The 18,351-nt window shown below is 37.1% G+C and overlaps 1 protein-coding gene across 2 annotated transcripts in view; it reads left to right on the top strand.

Moving 5' to 3' along the window:
* Positions 1–18,351, top strand: part of RUNDC3B (RUN domain containing 3B) — a 138,967-nt gene that overhangs the window by 56,831 nt on the left and 63,785 nt on the right. For both annotated transcript variants that reach the window (XM_007531924.3, XM_060196292.1), the window contains exon 4: positions 9,567–9,652. In XM_007531924.3, the coding sequence (XP_007531986.1) occupies positions 9,567–9,652 (86 nt within the window). The remainder of the gene's footprint in view (positions 1–9,566; positions 9,653–18,351) is intronic.

Raw genomic sequence — 18,351 nt, 5'->3', positions numbered from 1 at the left:
TGAGCTTGAATCTTATAGTCTAGGCTGCATTCTGCAGGACCCATCTTCCTTGGGTGGCAGAGTATGTTGAACTAACCTCCCTTTGGAGAATGGAGCGGTTCCTACCAGTGTTGATCCACATTGAGGGGAAATAGACCTGGGATTTTAGTGAGGCCTTAGCCTCAATTTTTTTCCTGCATTTACTTATTTGATGATTCTAATAAGGTTGTCATAGAAACAATAATTGTCCTTCATTTGATATACAGTTTTTGCCAGCATACTTTCTGGACAGTTGTATAGTGTTTCTTCTAAAACTTGTTAAATGGTAACAATAATGCTGGTGCTCTGTTACAAGAGATTAAAAGATGGAAGAGTATATCTTACTTGCTTCCTTTTGTATAATTAATTGAGTAGATAAGAGTGACTGAGGGAAGTGAAGTAAGGGATAGGAGAGGAAGGTGTCTAAAGCCTAAATAATAAATATATAATTAGAAAACTGATGATGCCTTCTTCAGGCCATTCTACTAAAATGCCAGGCTTATTAGGTCTAAATATAATTTTGGAGAGCTATTAAGCACTTTGACTTTGAGGTATATAATTGCCCCTTGCTTATGAATACATGTACACATGCACCCAGTTCCTAGGCCCTATCCCATATCTAGTATTTATAACATTGTTAGAAAACCTGCCATGTGAAATGGAACAAGATAGTTTCATTTCTTAGAAAAGGTATCACAACATCCAGGACTTGGCACTTCTGGAGACAATCCATTCTTACCTAGGATTATTTTTCTTTTGAAAAAATTTTGTTAACAAAGTTGACAAAGATAAATTAAATAAATTTTTAAAAATTTCTTTGTATTATCTTATTTATTTATAAATAAATAGAGGAAGACATCCAAAAGTCGAGTGGGAGGGGGTAGAGAGTCAGAGATACAGAGAGACATCTGCAACAGTACAACACTTGCAAAGCTTTCCCCCTATAGGTGAGGACAGGGGCTTGAACCTGGGTCCTTGTGCATTGTAACATATGCACTCAACCAGTTGCATCACCACTGGGCTCCAAATAAAACATTTTGTAAAATGACTGAATAATCATTAGAAGGCAAAATTGGAAACATTTAAAACATTTAAAAATTCATAATATGAACATGTATTTTAAGGAAAAGTTCATAACTATATTTGTCACCTTCTAAAAACTATAGCTGTAGAATTCATCATCTAAAAATTGCTACTTTTCCTTCACAGCCTCAGCCAATCTCCAACCAGGGGACTGGCTGAGCATCAATTGACTTCCTGCATCATTTAAATCTTTTAAATTGAATACATAAGTTCCTCACTTCCTTTGTTAGGTTTATTCCTAGGTATATTACCTTTTTTTTTGCCTCCAGGGATATTCGTGGGGCTCCATGCCTGCACTGCAAATCCACTGCTCCTGGAGACTATTTTTCCCATTTTGTTGCCCTTGTTGTTGTGCTTGTTGTAGTTGTTATTGTTGTCATAGCTGTTGTTATTGTTGGGTCGGACAGAGAGAAATTGAGAAAGGAGAGGAAGACAGAGAGGAGGAGAGAAAGATAGACACCTGCAGACCTGCTTCAGGTCACGAAGCAACCCCCTGCAGGTGGGGAGCTGGGGCCTCGAACTGGGAGTCTTACACCGGCCCTTGCGCTTTGCACCATATGCAGTTAACTTGATGCGCTATCGCTCAGCCCCCGCCATTTTTTTTTAAATGCCATAGTAAGTGGGATACATTTCTGGATTCCAAGTTAGTGTTTGCATAGAGGAATACCACTGGTTTGAGTATGTTAGTTTTGTAGCCTTCCACCTTACTGTATTGCTTGATAATTTCCAGGAGTTCCCTACTGGATTCTCTTGGATTTTCCATGTATACTGTCATATCATCTGCAAATAGTGAGTTTGACTTCTTTTCCAATTTGTATCCCTTCCATTCCTTCCTTTTGCCTAATCATTATGGCTAGGGTTTTCAAGATGTGTTGAATAGTAACAAAGATAGTGGGCAACCTATCTTGTACCTCACCTAAGTGGGAAAGCTTTTAGTTTCTCCCCGTCAGGTGTGATGTTGACTGTATATTTGTTGTACATGATTCAACTATTGATGCAATGAAGAATTCTCCACCTGTCCTGATTTTTTAATGTTTTTGATCAGTCATTTCCCCCTAACATCTCTCCCACTCTGGGAGTATGGAATAAAATTCTATTTTGGAGTGCAGATGGTGGGAGTTCTGGCTTCTGTAATTGCTTTTCCACTAGTTATGGACATTGGCAGGTTGATCCATACCCTTACTTTGTTTCAGTCTTTCCTTAGAGGGGTACAGCTATGGAGAGCTGAGGTTCCAGGGCACATTGGTGAGGTCATCTATCCAGGGCAAGTCAGGATGGAATCATAATAGCATCTGCAACTTGGTGGTGCTTGGCTTGTTCTATCCTTTCCAGCATCCTTTTGCGAATTCATAAGTGGGTCATAATTTTCCACCATGATTTCTCTTTGTCCTCTCTTCTGTAGTTTCTCTCCTACTGGCTTGGAAATCCTGCTTCCATTCAGAGATGTCAGGATCTGAAGACATTTCTTGAGGAGAGTCAACCTAGGTGTTGTCTTCATGCAGCCATCTTGACTCCACCCGAGCATAGTATTTCTAAGAAATAATCTATTATTTTCTAGTATGACTCATGCTATGAGAGCATTTTCTTTCACCATGCTGGCTCTTATGTCTATTACCAGCAAGTTACTCATCTCTCGTGGTTTTATCTGCATATTCAGTAAATATGTATGTGCTACTGTGCTCCCCAAACTATTGTAGTTATTGAGTATATAACCATAGTTGTACAAAAGCTGGCAAAAAGACAAATGATGCGTGTGTGTGTGTGTGTATAAAATCTGGATTCAGAAAGAAAATGAAGCTAGTTAAGATATTAAAAGGTGATAAATTGTGAAAGAAAGAAGTCACATATTTGATTTAGAGTAGTTAGGAAAGGCTTCTGTGAGGAAAAATTGAGCTAGGATATGAGTAAAGGGGTGTTGTTCTGATATTTGAAACTGAAATATTGAGCAGGGGAGACAGTCTTCACTAAGAATTTAGATTAGCACTTTTTTTTTTTAATTGTATGGGGGTTAATGATTTGCAGTCTAGTCTTTAACACGTGGGCACAACCTCTCATCTTCCATTGTCTAGGAAGACATAACAGGATCACAATGTCCCTTCATCCTGTTTCTTTCCCTCCTTCCACAGAGTCCTTTGCTTTGGTGTATTATGTCATATTCAGTCCAATTTTCACTTTCTTTTCCCTTAATGCTTTTTATTCTTAAGTTCCACCTATAATTAGATTATTTGGTATTGATCTCTCTCTTTCTGAGTTGTCTCACTCAACATGATGCTTTCGAATTCTGACTACAATATTGCAGAGGAGATAGCTGCTTCATTTTTAACAGCTGTATAGTCCTCCATTGTGTATATACAACAGCTTCCTTAGCCATTCATCTGTCGTAGGGCATTTGGGTTGCTTCCAAGTTTGTGTTATTACAAACTGTGCTGCTGTGAAGATTGGTGTACTATATAGGTCTTTTCTGATAGATGTTTCTGGTTTCCCTGGGTAAATCCCTCGGAAAGCATTGTTAATGAAATTGGGAGCTACCTGAGGGTTTCTTTTCTTTTCTTCATTTTTTTTGTTTTTGCGGCAGAGTACTGTAAACTAGTTTATATCTTTAAAAGATCAACTGGTTACAATATGCAGAATACATAGAATGAAGAGGTAAGAGCAAAGCCATAAGCATATAGTTAGCATCTAAAAATTATGAAAAAATAAATTGAGTGGTTTGTATGAAGAACATTCTGCCAGGAAAAATTATCAATATTATAAAGCAATGAATTTAAAAGCTTGTGCCCAGGGCCGGGAGGTGGCGTACCTGATTGAGTGCACAGATTACAGTTCAAGTGCAGAGGGAAAGCTTCATAAGTGGTAAAGCATTGCTGCAGATGACTCTCTGTCTCTCTCCCTATCTCCCCCCTCCTTTCAATTTCTGGCTCTCTATCCAATAAATAAATAAAGATAACAAAGCTATTTAAAAAATAAAAAATAAAAGCTTATGCTTAGAGGAAAACAGGTTTAAATAGTCTGTTGTATGTTTAAATAAAAAAAAGGAAGGAAGGCTAGAAAACTAATCAAATTTTTCAAAAAGCTTAAAAGTTTCAAAGAAAGAAATAAAAGGCAAAAATTTTAATTAAATTGAAAAAGCTACTATAATAAAGTTAGCAACTATGAAAGCTAGTGCTTTAAATATTAGTGTAATTGATAGTTGCTAGTAAGACTATTCAAATATTTTTTAAAAAGATATTATACATTACCAATATCAGGAAAGGCAAACCTAGAGGCATTAGAAATTCTAAAAGAGGATTTTATGAATAATTTGACATTCATTAATTAAAAATTTTAGGTGAAATGGGAAAGTTAATTAAACTATAACACAATTAATACAAGGTGGAAGAGTACATCTGAATATTCTGAAATCTACTAAAAAAATAGAATCTATAGTTAAGAATTTTTCCACTCCACATTCACTTTTTGTGTTGTCATTCTCTTAAATATTTTTTAAAATTCTATTTTACGAATGATAGTTTTTTCTCACAAATGCCACAAATATTTTTGTCCACTATGATTTGTCTTTTCACTCTCTTAAATGATTACATTCCGTTCTGGTAACAGGAGGGAAGGTGAAGAGGTATTCAGTCAGGTTGGTTAGTTTGGTGATGAGATGTTTCTTGTATTCCAGTTGTGTCTACTTTTTGTTGTTTACTCATATCCTTAAGAATAGCATTGTATCAACTTTCACAATTCTCAGGAGGATTAAATATCTTAGTATATATAACTCTTAAAGGCAGAAGTAAGCATGTGTTAATTGAGAAGTGTTGAACATTATTGATCTCCTCACCTTCATTATCTCGCAGGTTAAATTAGTGCTATTGAACAGGGAAAAAATTTTAAATTTTTTTTGTTGTTGTTGTTTTATTTTATTTTATTTATTTATTTATTTATTTTCCCTTTTGTTGCCCTTGTTGTCTTTTTTATTGTTGTTGTAGTTATTATTGTTGTTGTTATTGATGTGGTTGTTATTGAATAGGACAGAGAGAAATGGAGAGAGGAGGGGAAGACAGAGGGGGGAGAGAAAGATAGACACCTGCAGACCTGCTTCACCGCCTGTGAAGCGACTCCCCTACAGGTGGGGAGCCGGGGGCTGGAACCCGGATCCTTACGCCGGTCCTTGCGCTTTGCGCCACCTGCGCTTAACCCACTGCGCTACCGCCCGACTCCCAAAACTTTTAAATTTTAATTCTGGTTTGTTGCTTTCCCATTTACAAATCTATTTATGTTCTTCTCTAGTATGAATTCTTTAGCTGAAAGAAAATAAACAGTAAAATTTGGGGCAATTGATTATATAACAAAAATCCTCAAATATCCAAGGACAAGAAACTAAAAAAAAATAGTTTTATATAAATTGAAATCAGTAAATGAGGAAACAGGAGTTTTCTTGTTATTTCTTATCTAGCAATAGTAATTTCTTAGTCTAAGGAGATAGCATAATGGTTGTGCAAAAAAACTTTCATGTCAGAGCCTCAGTGGTCCCAGGTTCAATCCCTAGAATTGCCATAAATTAGAATCTAACAGTACTCTGAAGTAGTGTATATCTGCCTGTCTCTTTTACTGTATCTCATTAAACTAAAGAAATAAAATAATTTTTAATATTTAATAGCACAGTCTCCTGTGTCTACCTTTTCTACAGAAAAAAAAATTCCTCACTTCTATCAATGAAATTATAGTCTCTTGAATCAAGCTGTCACTTTTTTTAAATACGATTTTTTAAATATTTTATTTATTTATTTTTATTATTGGATAGAGACAGAGAAAATGGAGAGGGGCGAGGGAGATAGAGGGGAAGACTTGTGAAGCTTTGTCCCTGCAGGTGGGGACCAGGGACTTGTGCACTATAGTGTGTCCATTTAACCTGGTGTACCATTAACTAGCCCTCATTACTGCTTATTTCTATGTCCTTTAGATTAAATGTCAATATATTAGAGGGATTTTCAAGATAATTTTGAAATTTTGAAATTGCTGACCAGTGACTACACCTTTTTTTCTGTTCCAATCAAGACCTCTTAACTAAGCACTAGGCAAAGTGAAAAGGAGTATTAACCCTGGTAGGCAGTCTCACTGGCATGCTGATAACACTTATGCCATTCCTTCATTTCCCAACAGTGCTGTTGATTTTAGTCTGATGAATTTATACCACTGCCTAGATTATCTCCTTAAAAAAAATCCTTCCCACATAAGACTTTGGTGAAATCATTTTACTTGTAAAATGTGTGAAAAGTCTTTGTTCTCTGTACTTGTCATTGCCCATCATATACTGACTAGCATTCCTTTTCATCTCAACTGCAATTGTAGCCTTTTGATTTTCTAAATATTCAGTCTTTGTAGACTTTATGAAGACTGTGAAAGTGTTAAATGAAAATAACCAGTAACTTCACAGGCGGTGAAGCAGGTTTGCAGGTGTCTATCTTTCTCTCCTCTCTGTCTTCCCTTCCTCTCTCCATTTCTCTCTGTCCTATCCAACAATGACAACAACAATAATAACTACAACAATAAAACAAGGGCAACAAAAGGGAATAAATAAATAAAATAAATATAAAAAAAATTTAAAAAAAAATTAAAAAAAATAAAAAAAAAAAGAAAATAACCAGTAGAATTTTAGAATCCTCACTACAAATATAATCTCTTATGTTCTTTCATTCTAAACAACAACAAACAAAACTGTTTCAGATTATTATTTTTTAACTAAATGGCCAATGGGGTGTCATGATTACTCAGAGGGTATTGGGGACCCAGTGCATGATGGTGGAGGAAGATAGAGGTTGTAAGTTGGTGGTTGGAGTGGTGTGCAGACACTGAGCACAGAAGAATGAGAAATTATATCCATGTGACAACTGTCACATGTTGTAAATCATTACTTACCTAATAAATTAATTAAATTCATATTAAATAGTAGTTGTACAAAAATCTCTGAAAAGATAGGAAGAAATTATATCAAGTATATGAAAGTCTTTTTTATTTTTATTTATAAATGGAAATATTGAGAAGACTATAGGGTAAGAAGGGTACATTTCTACACAATGCCTACCCCCAGAGCTCCATATCAAATTCCCTCCCTTGATAACTTCCCTATTCTCCTCTGGGAGTATGGACCCAGAAAATTGTGGGGTACAGAAGGTGGAAGGTCTGGTTTCTGTAATTGCTTCTCCGCTGAACATGGGCGTTGGCAGGTTGATCCATACTCCCAGCCTGCCTCTCTCTTTCCCTAATGGGGCAGGGGATGGGGGAGTCAGGGCTTCCAGACACATGGTGGGGTCATCTGCCCAGGGAGGTCACATTGGCATCATGGTATCATCTGGAACCTGGTGGCTAATAAAGAGTTAAGACATAAAGCAGAACAAATTGTTGACTAATCATGAACCTAAAGGCTAGAATATTGCAGATGAAGACTTGGGGGTTCCATTTTGGAAAAAGATGATAGGTTTATTTTAGATATTTTGTAGGACCCATGACTTTACTAGTTTTTGCCTGTACCTGACATCTAATATGCAAGTGGACCCAGATTATTGTCTGGGGAGATGGTGTCATAGTTGGAAAAAGGACTAGAAAGCTGGATCAGGAAAGAGAGTAGCCCTCAAATATTTGGAAAGTACATAAATATCATTAACTGTAAACCCCATCATTTTGATCTGAGGCCCATATTCAGCACAGGAGCCTATGTAACCTCTGCATCCCTGTAGGTCTGAGCTCACGTTTTGTCATCATGACTAGGAACATTCCAGGCTGCACTAATTTCAGGACCCATCTTCCTGGGGTGGTAGGTAGACTATGTTGTCCAACCTCCCTTTGGAGAGTGGAATATTCCCTACCATTGTTGATCCACATTGAGGGCAAGGTCCTATAGGGGCCCACAAAGGGGTCCATTGTGTTGTTCCTTTGGAGATGACCAGTGACAGTGTGAGAGGGGTCTGTTAGAGGTCTAGGCCCATCATGTCTGTGTAGGAATCCCAGGAATCCTTGACTAGGGCCCCAAGTGATGGTGTGGCCTAGTAGTGACTAGAGAGTCATCATTAAAGTATGCCATTCTCTTGCCCTTATAAAGTTTTTGTAGTCCTTACTTTTATAAGGTTAGCTTTGGAGTGATTGAAGGATGTGTAATAGAAGTTAGGTGAAGAGGGTGTCTAGGTCTCAGTAGAAACTGTTTTATTAGGTAGGTACTTTAAAGTGTCTTTTTAGGTCTTTCTACTTGCTTGCTTCATTTGTTGACTCACTGCAAATTTTTTGTGTGGTTTTGCTTTAAGGTATATATTTCCCCTCTAACTTATGGATACATGTACATATGCCCTATCTCATGGACCTGGTCTATATCTAGGTTTTGTTAAGAAGTGTGCCATACGGGAGTCGGGCGGTGGCGCAGTGGGTTAAGCGCATGTGGCGCAAAGCGCAGGGACCACCGTAAGGATCCCGGTTCGAGCCCCTGGCTCCCCACCTGCAGGGGAGTCGCTTCACGGGTGGTGAAGCAGGTCTGCAGGTGTCTATCTTTCTCTCCCCTCTCTCTCTGTCTTCCCCTCCTCTCTCCATTTCTCTCTGTCCTATCCAACAACAAAGCATCGTCAACAATGGCAATAATAACCGCAACGAGGCTGCAACAACTAGGGCAACAAAAAGGGGGAAAAACAGCCTCCAGGAGCGGTGGTTCATGGTGCAGGCACCGAGCCCAGCAATAACCCTGGAGGGGGAAAAAAAAAAAAAAGAAGTGTGCCATAAAAAATGGAATTAGGGAGTCCTATGAGCTAGGAATGGTTTCACCAGAGTAATGAAGCTAAAGGGCTGACATTCTGTGCCTGAAGTCTCCAGACACAGTCCGGAAAAATACTGAAGTGGTACTGGTTGCACTGATTAGGTTGGGATCAGCAGATGCATTATCAGTTATTAGGACTTGAAAGAAGCATGCAGGAAAGTGAGCCCCACCGTAGAGGTTCCAGGACTTGGCATGTATGTGCTTTATAGAGAAAGGGGAAGTTTCCTGCTGTCTTAGGGTTTAAGAAGGCAGTAGATAGTTATAGCTGTAACCAAATTATTTGGCAATTGGGTTAACTTTGAAAATCCCGTAAGAGCAGACTGTCACTTGTGGTTTATGATGGAACATATTATAATTAATAAGTGAATTTTGGACATAGAAGTAGAGTTTTATGTTTAAATTACGTATGTATTTCAAAAGAAGTCTCTATACTAAGTAAGTCAATGGTTTTTATCCCTTCAGTGATAGAAAGCTAATCAGGTATTTTGTACTTATATCTTCAAAGAAATAAAATATATACTGTAACTAAGTTTTTCTTTTTATCTACTTAAATATTTAATCTTTATCACATGTATATATTGAATGAATTGTTATTTACATATTAAAATGCTTAAATTTTTATCATAGTGGACACAATTTTTTAACTCCTGATTTTTTTTTCATATTTAATTCTTTTTCTTTTTAGGGTAGAGCCTGGATCAGAGTAGCACTCATGGAAAAACATTTATCTGAATACATCTCTACAGCTCTGAGAGACTTCAAAACAACCAGGTTCAAAAGTCCTTTATTTTCAAATATATATTGGGAAAAGTCACTTAAAGCCTTACAAATAAGGATAGAATAGAAGCTAGGAGGTGGTACACCTCGTTGAGTGCACATGTTAAAATGTGCAGGGACTCATGTTCAAGCCCCTGGTCCCCACCTGCAGGAAGAAACTTCCAGTGGGGTGAAGCAGGTCTACAAGTGTCACTCTATCTCCTTCTCTATCTCCTCCTCCCATCTTAGTTTCTTTTATCTCTATTCAGTAATTAATTAATATTTTTAAAGGAATACAATAAAGACTGATTTCATTTTTAGCATCCTTAACAATTTAATTTCTTCTTTTTATATTGCTCAGATAAATCCACTGTCTGCTTGGGAATTTGTCAACTAATTACACATCTACTTTTCCTGACCTTTCCATTCTTATGCCTAGAATATCTTTTTTCTGATTCTCTCTCTCTCTCTTTTTTATTTTTTTTTAATTTACTTATTTATTTTCTTTTTTGTTGCCATTGTTGTAGTTATTATTGTTGTTATTATTGATGTCATCATTGTTAGATAGGACAGAGAGAAATGGAGAGAGGAGGGGAAGACAGAGAGGAAGAGAGAAAGATAGACACCTGCAGGCTTGCTTCACTGTCTGTGAAGCAACTCCCCTGTGGGTGGGGAGCCAGGGTCTCTAATCAGGATCCTTATGCTGGTCTTTGCACTGTGCACCACATGCACTTAACCCGCTGTGCTACCGCCCGACTCCCCTTCTGATTCTCTTTTAATATCTAGTTTAATTTCCTTAACAGACTTTACTTGATCAATTTGAAAAAAGAATCTATGAAATTCCCATTCATTCTTTTTCTTTTAACACTACATTTATGTCTTTCTTTACTTACAGTAATTATAAATGAATCATTCACTTCCTTAATTCATATATATATGATGTTTTGGTGGAAGATGAAATGTACTAAGATCTGTCTTGGGGAAATGTAGAAATGTACCCTTGTGACAAAAAACAATCTTGTAAACTGACATTTTCTCAATAAAATGATAAACTACAGTTGGAAAAAATATTTTATAAAGTAAATCTGTCATATATGATCTAAATTATTTTAAAGCAGTATGACACTCAGGATATTTCTAAAAATGGACAGAGAGGTGATGATGAACTCTATACACTTGAAATTAACCTGTTAATTGAATTGTTTTATATCATCACTAGTAAATAAGTTTGAGAGACATTAGATCATAAGGATGCAAAGGTTTCGAAAAGTCAAAATAGTATCATAATGTCATACATCAAACCCTAAAATTCTAAGTGATAAAACAAATCAAATTACAAAAGAAACATGTTCTTTGAAATAACAGTATTGCATTAGAGCCTTTTGAAAATATAAATTAGAGCATTAGTACTCTAAATTTTAAATCTTGTTTCTTAGATTAAATGATTGAGTGGGATAGAGATAATTCTTAAGTCTTTTTAGAATTAATAGTTTATAAAAGAAATGCTTTTCTGTTTTGGTCTGAAGTGTTAACAGTTCTTTTTGATAAACAAGGATGAACCTTGAAAATATTGTTCTGTCAAAGAAGCCAGTTCTAGATCAGATTTTGTGTTCTCACCTATACAAAATGGTCAGAATAAATTAATTAACACACACAAAATAGATCACTTCGGTGGGTGAGGTAGAGGGTGAGAGGTATTGAAAGGGTATGGGGTGTGGCAACTAGTGAGCAAATGATATACTGGGTTGTCAGAAAAGTCATGACTCATTTTTTTCATGGGAAAAATATGTCATGACTTTCTGATGATCCAATATTTTGGGGGAGGAGTTATGAAATGTGTTTAAATTGACTGTGTTAGTTGCATATCTCTGAGTACACTAGGAGACATTGGATTGTACTGTAAATGGGGAATTGTATAGTGCATGAACTGTATCTCCATAAATCTGTTTATATTGTTAAGGTTTATTGAAATTGTGTTTGTGGTCAGAAAGATAATGACCTTCCACCTTCTGCATTCCACAATGACCTTGGGTCCATACTCCCAGAGGGTAAAAGAATAGGAAAGCTATCTGGGGAGGGGATGAGATATGGAAATCTGGTATTGGGAATTATGTAGAGTTGTACCCCTCTTATCCTGTGGTTTTGTCAATGCTTCCTTTGTATAAATAAAAAAAAGAGATAAATAATACAGGTCATTATAAGTGGAAGAAAAGTGAGTTTCACTCTTGGTCAGTAAAGACATAAAATTGCAAATGGAATGGCTCACTTTAAAGCTGTTACCAGTTGCCTTTTTGTATTGTCTAAAAAATTTGACTATATGTATAATAGTATTTAATATCTAACCTCTTAATAAAATTTATTTTAGAAATTTATTTGTTTTTAAATTGATATGCAAATAACAATTTCATGTATTTCTGAAAGCAATTATAAGTTTCAGAAGAAAAAAAAACTTCAGGATGTTGTCACTATTCTAAACTAAAGATAAGAACAAGGGGACCAGGCAGAAGCATAGTGGGTTAAACACACATAGTGTGAAGTATAGGGACCAGCTCAAGGATCCAGGTTCGAGCTCCTGGCTTGAGCCCCTAGCTCCCCACCTTCAAGGGGGTCACTTTGCAAGCGGGAAAGAAGGTCTGCAGGTGTCATCTTTCTCTCCCCCCTCTGTTTTCCCTTCTCTCAATTTCTCTCTGTCCTGTCCAATAGCAGCAAGAGCAACAACAACAATGGAAGAAATATGGCCACCAGGAGCAGTGGATTTGTAGTGCAGGCACTGAGCCCCATCAATAACCCTGGAAGGTGGGGGGGGGATCAGAACAGTCTATTTGGTGGGCCAGTATACTTTACCATTTGTCAGACCCTAGGATAAATTCCCTGCCCCCTTTGGTGATGTGGTCTCTCTCTTTCTTCCTGATCTATTTTTTCTCTGTCAAAAAAAGAAAGGGGAGGAAAGAGGGAAGGAATAGTAAAAAGCTTTGGAATTCATTCAAGTAAATTTAGAGTTTTCCTGAAGACAATTGAGAGGCCTGACATTAATAAGAAAAATCACTGTAGAAACTCAATACCAGGGAGTTGGGTGGTAGTGCAGCAGGTTAAATGTATGTGGCGCAAAGTGCAAGGACAGGTATAAGGATCCCGGTTCGAGCCCCCAGCTCCCCACCTGCAGGGGAATCACTTCACAAGTGGTGAAGCAGGTCTGCAGGTGTCTGTCTTTGTCTCCTCCTCTCTGTCTTCCCCTCCTCTCTCCATTTCTCTCTGTCCTATCCAACAACGATGACAACAAGAATAACTACAACAATAAAATAACAAGGGCAACAAAAGGGAATAAAGAAATAAATATTTTTTTAAAAAAACCTGAAACTCTATACCAGATCTGGAAGATAGATGGAGCTGAAAAAATAGAAACCAAAAATAGCTCATATCCAAGTAAGCAATAGGAGAAAAAAATCAAGTCATGTTTTGTAAATAAAAAAAAAAAGAGAACAGATACTGGTGGTGGCACATACGTTACCATGCACAAGAACCCACATTCCAGGCCTTGATCCCTTTACCTCCCACAGGAAGAAAGCTTCACAAGTGGTGAAGCAGTACTGCAGATGTCTCTCTTTCTCCCTCTATCTCCTTCTTCCTTTTCAGTTTCTCTCTGTCTCTATCCAAAATAAACACTACATAATAATCATAATAATAATAATAATGATAGTAGTAGTAAAGAAAAGTGATGAGAACAGCACTAGAAATACCTTACAAATTCAAAAGACAAGTTGTGAATGGTGGGCACAGAGTCGAAAGAGAAAGGAAGGAAAAAAGGAAAGAGAAAAGGGAGGGAGGGAGGTAGGGTAAGGAAGGAAGAAAAAAATAAAAGAAAAAGAAAGGAAAAGAGATAAAGGGAAGAGGAGAGGGAAGGGAAGGGGAGGGGGAAAGGGAAGAAGGAAGGAAGGAAGGGGAGGGGAAGAGTAAGGGGAAGGGAAACAGGCAAACTTAAGTATCTCTCTTTTCACATCTATGAAGTATAGAGTAAAAGTCACGCCAGGAGATAACTCAGCAGTGTCATGCACCTATGAGGCCCTGGGTTAATTTCTTGACATTACAATTTGAAAAAAAAAAAAAAAGACAGGAGTGTGCAAGGACCTGTGTTCAAGCCCCTGGTCCCCACCTGCAAGAGGGAAGCTTTAGAGCAATGAAGCACTGCTACAAGTGTCTCTCTCCTTCTCTATCTCCCCATTCCATATCAATTTCTCTATCTCTATCAATAAGAAAAAAAAGGCCACCTGGAACAGTGTGTTTATTGTACAAGCACTAAGCCTCAGCAATCACCATGTGGCAATTTTTAAAAAATGAAGAAGAAAAAGAGAAAAAATATTCTTCCTGTCCTAGTCTTCTCCATGGACATGTGATGTGAGAGTAATAAATGCTCTAGTTGATATCTTACATATTTAAAATAGTCTGTTTTTCTTATTATAGATTTTTTTTTACATTTTATGAGATAAAGGAGAGATAGAGACAGACATACAGATATGAGATAAAGGAGAGATAGAGACAGACATACAGGCAACCTGAGCTCTTGTATGGCTCATAAGGCAGCAGGGGTTAAACCAAGAATCTCAGGCATGCAAATCCTATGCTGTATCCACTGAGCCATTTTCTCAGCCACAGAATTGCTAATTTAAGGAGTCTAAATAGTTCTATTAGCTACCTTAACTATTGCAGTACCTCCAATCAGTAGAAAATTGAACTTATAATAAGTAAAAGCTATTATTCCTGTCATCAGGCATTTTTTTTTGCAATATTATCTATATTCTTTCTTTTGTGTAAGTATGTCATATTTTCTCCTCTAAGAAGTCTCTTCTGAATCCTACCCTTGTACACATTTTCCTTTAGTTAATTGCCTTTCTCTTTCATCCTCAGTCTCTTTTTCATTGCTGGATCACTTCCATACATTTAGAAACTTTTTCTGGTATCAGCATACAAATGAAGAGTTACCTTCAAAATACAGCAAAGGACTTTAGAGAAGCAGAGAAACTGATGGGATAAAGGGGCACTGGGGCTTTGGTATATGATGGTGGAAAGAGTTCTAGGTTGAGGGAGAGAATGTCTTTCAAATATCTAGCATGGGGAGATGAGAAATTGTACCAGTGTGTTACCGACTGTACTGTAAACCATCAACCCCCTAGTAAAGTGAGAAAAGAGAAGAAAATTTTCTCCATTTAAATTACATTTCTCTCTATTACGGCTCATATCCCCAAAATATTTGTACGTTCTTTTTCTTACTTGGAATCACTGTTCTAGTCAGTCTTGGTCTGTTTCCCTACTTCACCATTCCAGCAAGAACAATTTTTAAAAGAACACCAACCTTTAAACTAACAAATTCAAAAGACATTTCTCTGTTCACATTATAGTCCACTGCCCAATTAAGACAGTTGAATACTCACTCTAAGAATCTTTGATTTTTTACTTAGGTTAAATTCTCTGGCTTTTCTTTCTCCCTCTATAATAATTTTTTCTTAGTTTTTCTTTTCTTCCCAACTTTTTTTTTTTGGCTCCAGGGTTATTTCTGGGACTCGGTGCCTGCACTACGAATTCACTGCTCCTCCAGGTCATTTTTTCTATTTTGTTGTCTTTGTTGTTATTGTTGTTGCTGTTGTTGATGGATAGGACAGAGAGAAATCGAGAGAGGAGGGGAAGACAATGTGGAGGAGAGAAAGATAGACACCTGCAGACGTTGCTTCACTGCCTGTGAAGCTGAAGCTGCAGAGATCACAACTGGTAAAGTGCTATGTAACTTCTGTAATTCACAAATAACCTTATATGGAACTCAATAAGTATTATTTTTAATGTTTTATGGCCAGAAAATCACTGTGTAGTCAGATTCTGTGGAATAAACACAGAAAAGGGAAATATAAGGTCTGGACGTAGGACCTGGGTTCAAGCAGGTCACCAGATGCAGGGGGAAAACTTCAAAAGGGTAAAGCTGGTTAGGGTAAAGCTTCAAAAAGGTAAAGCTCTTTCCCTTTCTGTCTCACCCCCGCCTCAACTTCTCTCTGTTCAAATAAATAAATAAATAAGGAAAATAGCTACTGGAAATGGAGGACTCGACATGTAGGCACTGAGCCCCAGTAATAGCCTTGGTAGCAAAAAGAGAAATAGAGAGATAGAGATAGAAGAAGGAGAAGAAGGAGAAACAGGGTGGTGTAGGACATAAAGTAAAACTTCAGCTGGTTTGATTTATTGCACCAAAGCAAAGGACTCTGGGGAAAGAGAACAGGAAGCAAGGTAAGAGGAGGGGAGAAGAAGATAAAGAGGGAGAGATAAAGATAGACTCCTACAGACCTGCTTCATTGCTTGTGAAGCTTCCCTGTCCCCCTGCAGATGAGGAGCCGGGGGCTTGAACCTGGATCCTTGTTCAGATCCTTGCACTTTGTATTATGTGTGCTTAACCAGGTGTGCCACCACCCGGCACCCTCGCCCAGAATAACATCTGACTCTCAAAAAAAAATTACTAAATTTTGAAACACAATATTGTTTAATAACAACATGATCTGTACTGGTTTTCCACTTTGGATCCCATTTAGAGGATTTTTGTTATTAAAATATCTGGGTTTCAGATGCCATCAGGATGCCGGCCAGGTTTCCCTGGACTGAAGACCCCACCAATGTGCCCTGGAGCTCCGCTTCTCCAAAGACCCACCCTACTAGGGAAAGAGAGAGGCAGACTGGGAGTATGGACCGACCAGTCAATGTCCATGTTTAGCAGGGAAGCAATTACAGAAGCCAGACCCTTCACCTTCTGCAACCCACGACCCTGGGTCCATGCTCCCAAAGGGATAGAGAATGGGAAAGCTATCAGGGGAGGGTATGGGATATGGAGATTGGGTAGTGGGAATTGTGTGGAGTTGTACCCCTCCTATCCTATGGTTTTGTTAATTTATCCTTTCTTAAATAAAAAATAAATTTAAAAAATATATCTGAAATATCTTTAAATACTCTTATGGAATGAACACTAAAGATAGCGTTATAGAGGTGTTTCTGTTAGAGTAAATTATATGTGCTGAAAAGAAAATGTATTATTAGTAAGGTTTTATTTTAAGTAACTGTTCTAGTTTCCAATATATTACTAGTCAATATATTACAACAAATAGTTTCTTACATTTTTTCTTAAATGCAAAGTTATTTGAAGATATAGTCTGATAGCTTTATGTTTTTTCATCTTAGTACTTTGACTTTTATAGTAAACTTGTACTTCAGTACACTGTTTTGGTTAGATCATTCTCATAAAAATATTTTCTTTAGAACAAATAATATTTTCATCAAGAGAAAGACATTTTAGATTATGCCTGAGTATTATTAGATGAGTCACCTTATCTTCTACTCTTGGCTCATTTGTTATGTAATCTTAGTTATATAATCAAACTTTATAAGTATTCCATTTCTTTGGGATGAAATTAAGAGACTGATGCTTAAAATCTTTTGATGTCTATGTAAGTGTTGATAACAGGAATTACATTTATTTTTATTCAAAATTATTAACATGTTGGTTTTATTAACAGAATAATTAATCTTTTCTAAGTTTTTAATAAATTGTGAATAACTTGAGGTTGAGTGATATAATTAACAGCTTTCAGGTTACTTCAGTTCATTATTATTATTAGTTTAACCAGTGCACTGCTCAGCTCTGGTTTATGATAGTGCAAGGGAATGAACCTGGAACTTTGTAGTCTCAGGCAAGAGTCTCTTTGCATAACTGTTATGCTATTACCCTCACCCCACTTAAGTATTCTTGCTTTTTGAAAAAAATGATCAAACCTTTAAAATACACTTTTAAACATGATGGGCATAAGATGGGAACATTTTAAAACTATACCTTTTGTTCAGAGAGGGAAATAGTAAGAATGATGAGTTGTTTTCTAGTATCAAACTCTGGAATTGTCTGACAAATGTGTTAAAGGATTCAGTGATCTAGGGCCATGCATTGGCACACTTGGTAGAGCATACGTGTTGCAATTTGTAAGGACCCAGGTCAAAGCTTCTATTCCCCACCCTCAGGGGGAAAGCTTCTCAAATGGTAAAACAATGTTATAGATGTCTCTCTTTCTCTCTACATCTCTATCATCCCTTTTGATTTTTCCATTAAGTAAATAAAACATTTTTATTTATTTATTTATTTATTTATTTTACTAGAGCACTGCTCAGCTCTGGTTTATGGTGGTTCAGGGGACTGAACCTGGGACTTTGTAGCCTCAGGCATGGGAGTCTGTTTGTGTAACCATTATGCTATCTACCCCTGCCCAAAACATTTTTTTAAATATTTAAAAATAACTCAGTGATCTCAAAATCATTGAAATAGTTGTTCCAGGAGTCAATAAAATATTCTATTAACAGCCAATTTAGCCATGGGGAAATTCACTAAATCTTAGATAAATAAGGTTGTCTAAATAGCATTTTTCGGGCTAGCTTCAAGGGCGGGAGAGAGAGATGACCAGGGACTCATGGCTGAGTGGTACGCAGTTCAGTCTTTATTCATGTGGAACACAGCACAATCTAAGCTATCTCTAATCACAATCTTGTCCTTATATATCCTTAGGCAGAAGAGTCAGGTCCGAAGAGGATGTATGTAGGATAAGGGGGTGGAGAAGGAAAATAGCGCTTGAACCAGTGGGGATTAAACCAATGAAAACAGTGATTATGTAAATAGACCACAGCCTCAAGCAATGTAACAGAAG

This window comes from Erinaceus europaeus, chromosome 8, assembly GCF_950295315.1.
Source record: "Erinaceus europaeus chromosome 8, mEriEur2.1, whole genome shotgun sequence".
In the NCBI taxonomy this organism is placed as follows: Eukaryota; Metazoa; Chordata; class Mammalia; order Eulipotyphla; family Erinaceidae; genus Erinaceus; species Erinaceus europaeus.
This window is presented reverse-complemented; position numbering and strand designations above follow the sequence as displayed.